The sequence below is a fragment of the Trachymyrmex septentrionalis genome, unplaced genomic scaffold, assembly GCF_001594115.1.
Source record: "Trachymyrmex septentrionalis isolate Tsep2-gDNA-1 unplaced genomic scaffold, Tsep1.0 scaffold9, whole genome shotgun sequence".
In the NCBI taxonomy this organism is placed as follows: domain Eukaryota; kingdom Metazoa; phylum Arthropoda; class Insecta; order Hymenoptera; family Formicidae; genus Trachymyrmex; species Trachymyrmex septentrionalis.
The window spans coordinates 2,095,781-2,100,192 of record NW_017306091.1 but is presented as its reverse complement, the minus strand read 5'-3'; the positions used below and the strand labels follow the sequence as shown (position 1 = coordinate 2,100,192).

General features: G+C 30.5%; 1 protein-coding gene across 1 annotated transcript in view; it reads right to left on the bottom strand.

The window, feature by feature from the left end:
• Positions 1-2,287: 2,287 nt before the first annotated feature.
• The window catches only part of LOC108755628 (death-associated inhibitor of apoptosis 1-like), a 6,155-nt gene continuing 4,030 nt past the window's right edge, over positions 2,288-4,412 (bottom strand). Inside the window, exon 2 of the mRNA XM_018498741.1 lies at positions 2,288-3,374. Within this exon, the coding sequence (XP_018354243.1) occupies positions 2,288-3,374 (1,087 nt within the window). The remainder of the gene's footprint in view (positions 3,375-4,412) is intronic.

Genomic DNA, 4,412 nt, shown 5'->3' with positions numbered 1-4,412 from the left:
TATATATATATATATATATATATATATACACAAAAATGTTTTTATTAATTAAACATTTTTTATAAGTTTTTGTTAGCATATATGGAATCATTTTTATGCTAACAAAAGATGTATTATTGTGCTTAATGTGTAGGTTAGAAGATCTAGTGAGACAGCAAATCGTTACCAGAAATCAGCCTATAGACCGGCGGGTCATAGAATATTTACAGGTGGGCCACATGCGACCTGCAGGTTGCGCATCACTGCACAGGACAAAGAATATTAAACATTTTTTTATTTGCTTTATTTCAAGATTTAAAGATCAAAACAACTTTTGAGAGTGAGAGTAAATTAAAATATTTAACGTTTTTAAAAAAACGTAAATAAATATCGTTATTAAGAGAATAAAGTAACTTAAAACTTTGTATAAAATATTTTTTACTCCTCATAATTTCGAAAATATTCATTGAAAATGTTTTGACCTTTTGTAAATATTGAGATAAGCAGGTAAAAAAAAAACATTTTTTTAGCTCTACATGTGCAAAAACATTCAACTCGATGAAAGTTTCGACAGTTCCTTTGTCAGAAAGAATTCCTTGGAATGACGTATACTGAAAGCTCTCTGACATATATTTATCAAATAAATGTTTATACAATTTAATAATTGACAATTGAAACAGTTCAATGAACTTGTATTCATTGTAAAACGTACAATGGTAACCACACACACACGCACGCACGCACGCACGCACACACACACACACACACACACACACACACACACACACACACACACACAAATTTTATTTATACAGGATGACAGGCACGTGATGTGCCATTTTTTTTAATGTGCAATGCTTACATTTATATCTATAATGTGTACATATATATAAAATTAACATTCCTTACATGTTTATAAAAAATGCGTACTTTGAATGATTTTATTAAAGAAATTTAAAAGAAGCTTACGTGTTTGTATATATACATAATACGTTGTATATATCGCGAATTAAGTGAAGTATAATACTTACAAGAGAACCTCGCGAGGTGTCAAATTCTGATTTTTATGAAACTTTGTGAACCTGTAGTTCACATAAAGAGATGAATTTAGAAAATATCAGTTGGGGCGGAAAAACGGTTTGAAACGGTGAAATCATCCCTTATGTGTATAGTTTTCAGCTTTTCCCATTATATCTCGAAAACTGTTTGAAATATCAAAAAATGTTTTATACAAAAGTTTTACAACAAAATTACCTCTATTTATTTACATCAATAATATTTTTAATAAACATTCTTTTTCAAATTAAACAAATTTTTTATTTTTTTTTAAATAAAGCTGACAAAGTTTCATTAAAATCAGAATTTTTGACACCTCGTGAGGTTCGTTTGTTAAAACAGATATTGAAGATTTTTATCTTCATATTCTTATTATCTAAACTTATATCTGCTTTTCATTTATATTTTTTGTAACTCTTATCTTTATCTTGGTCTTCAATTTATTTTAATCTATTTTGAGAAGAAAAATAAATAGGTTGCTTTTTAAATAAATTACATAATTATGAATCAGCTATGTAATCATAAATAAAAATAATACTTATCCATCAACATATTCGTAAACAAATAGTATTGAATGAAAAGTTAAATTAAGTAATACAAAAAAAAAATTGATTCTCTTCTTATAGAACTTATATTTTAATTGTAACTCGTATCACATCATTTTTTTTTATAATAATGCAGTGCAATTATCAATTTATAATATAATACATGACGAGATATGTATTTGCATTAAATAAAGATAAGAATCATTCTCAGTAATATGACATTATTTACTATAATACTAATGTTATATAAATATAGTTAATAAAATTTATCACATGCATCTCATGATGAAATAAACACTTAAATAAATATGTATAAACATTTATTACATGAAAATATTACGCATCTGAAATACGTATACAATTTTGAATTTTATAATTTTATGTTACAATATATGTGTAATACACTGATCCGTTAATGAGTCATCTCATTAAGCATTGTTTATTCAACTATAATAGATTGTAGTAAATTGTTTTTAAGCATATCAGATGATTAAACATCTAAATGTAAACGTCTAAATATATCTTTATTATAAAAAAATTTATATATAACTCTGTTATAACTAAATGATTCTCATACGTATTGTTTAACTTGAGCACAATATTTTGCATGTAAATATGTTTCATGTTTCTTTATTGCAGCCTTATTGTTAGGCTTCAGTCAGATTTCAGTCAGTAAAAAGAACGGTTCGTTTATCAAGAATATTGAATTAACAAACAGTAGTCGTAGCATTTGTAGGAGTCTCATTCTCGTCAGTCTCATTCTCGTCAGTCTCATTCTCGTGAGTCTCATTCTCGTGAGTCTCATTCTCGTGAGTCTCATTCTCGTGAGTCTCATTCTCGTGATCCTGTATCCGTTTCTTTAATTTCTTTGCTAATATCTTCTTGATAAATTTGCATTGAGGGTACCACTTAATATGCTCTTTCACAGGATCATCCTCCGGTTGCCAAGCTCTCAGACATTTTCCACAATAGAAACACATCGTTTGATCAGAAGATTCAAAAAGGCCGCTAAAGTAAAAGAAACCAGCTTCAGCCAATTCTTTTTTTTTCTCACGTATCGTATCGCAAGTACATGTTGCGAAAGAGAGTAATCTACGCTCATAGGAAGCGTATGTAGGGTCTGTCGAGCCTAATACGTCGCTGAGCTTGGCCTTGAAGTAGGCGTTCGTATCAGCGTTCCAGAAGACCGTAATGTCAATATCTTCATCAGAAGATACGGAGCAACCTTTTGTCCCTGAGTCCTGAGTAATCTTTTTTGACTCTGAGTCCTGATTGACCTTTTTTGACTCTGAGATAGAATTCCTATAACTTTCAATTTGATGCTGCACGAGTATGTCCGGAAAAGAATGCGACATGTACTTGAGGCCATAAAGTCCGCAAACATCTACTCGTGGGGGTAGCATGTCAATCTTGTTAAGATCGGCGTCGATTGGTACATTTCCACAAGCAACATTCCGGACGAATCTACATCTTCCAGACCAACGTTGATGCTCGCTCTTGGGATTATCACCGATTTTCCAGTTTGACAAAGTAATTTGGCACTCGAAGCATTTTACTGTATCTTTCTTCTCAGTGTAGTAGAAACCGGCAGCCGCGAGTTCTTTGCAATTCATAAATGACTCACGCCACATGGCGAAAGAATTCAATCTTAGGCTTTCAAAGCGATAAATGTACGGATCATTTGGTGCATCATAGTCTAGCATGCGTGCACACTTTTTTACGTCGAAAAATGGCTTATACATATAAGCATCTGAATTCGACATCTTCATTTTTTTTTCAAACATCCTTAAGAATCTGCAAAAAGAAGAGACAAACGTGATTTATAGTAAATTCTTCTGTACATTGTTTCTGTTGTCTGCTGTTCGACAAAAGTACGTGGGAAATATAATATTTATTTTAAGCGTACGCACATATAAAATTGTATATAGATAAATAGATCCATTTATTCATCAATCACCGCCTATCATTTTAATTTTCTTCGTGATCTTTCTCCAAATTCCACGATAATATTCTACCTTTTAAAAAAAAAAAAACAAAAGTTTATTTATCTCCGTCTACTTGTTATACTTGTAAATATATAACACTTGTGAAATACAATAGATAGATGGAAATAAGCACGCCAACTTTTCTTTTTTTTTTTTTTTTTAAAAAAAGGAAGAATATCCCTAAGCACAGATCTCCAAGGGACGTTCCAAAGAATATTCAGAGGATCTCCATGTCCTAGCTTGGTAGCAAGCTGACGTCAAAATTACAACCGAATGACTGTAACTTGCTACCTGGATAAGAACGTTCGCCAGAACGTCCATCGAATAAAGTGTCTAGAGATTATTGTGGAATTTGAAGGTTTCCCGAAATTTAAAAGAAGATTGATAGCCGGTAATATAAAAATAACGGGCGGATCTCTTTATCTGCAATTATGCATGCGCACGTTTAAAATAAATATTCGTCCTATCTAAACCATCTTTTATCGAACATTCGAGCTCACGCTCTCTTTTTCCCTTTTATATAATCTACAAAAAAGCGCATTCCACAATACTCAAGATTGAATTTTTTTCTATTCGAAAAATAGCAGCAGAGATAATATAAAAATGTGCTGAGAAAATCGAACTTATTCAAAATATATTTTGAATCCTAATAAGTTAAATACCTCAATCAAGATTATTAAATTGAAATAAATTCAATTTGCTTATTACATAAAATAGCTTCTTCGACCGATTTTATAACTTTTCAAATAGCACGAGCGAAATAAATAATGTCAACTTACACCTGCGCAAAGCTATCGTTTTTCAACATTTATATATATATATATATATATATATATATATATATATA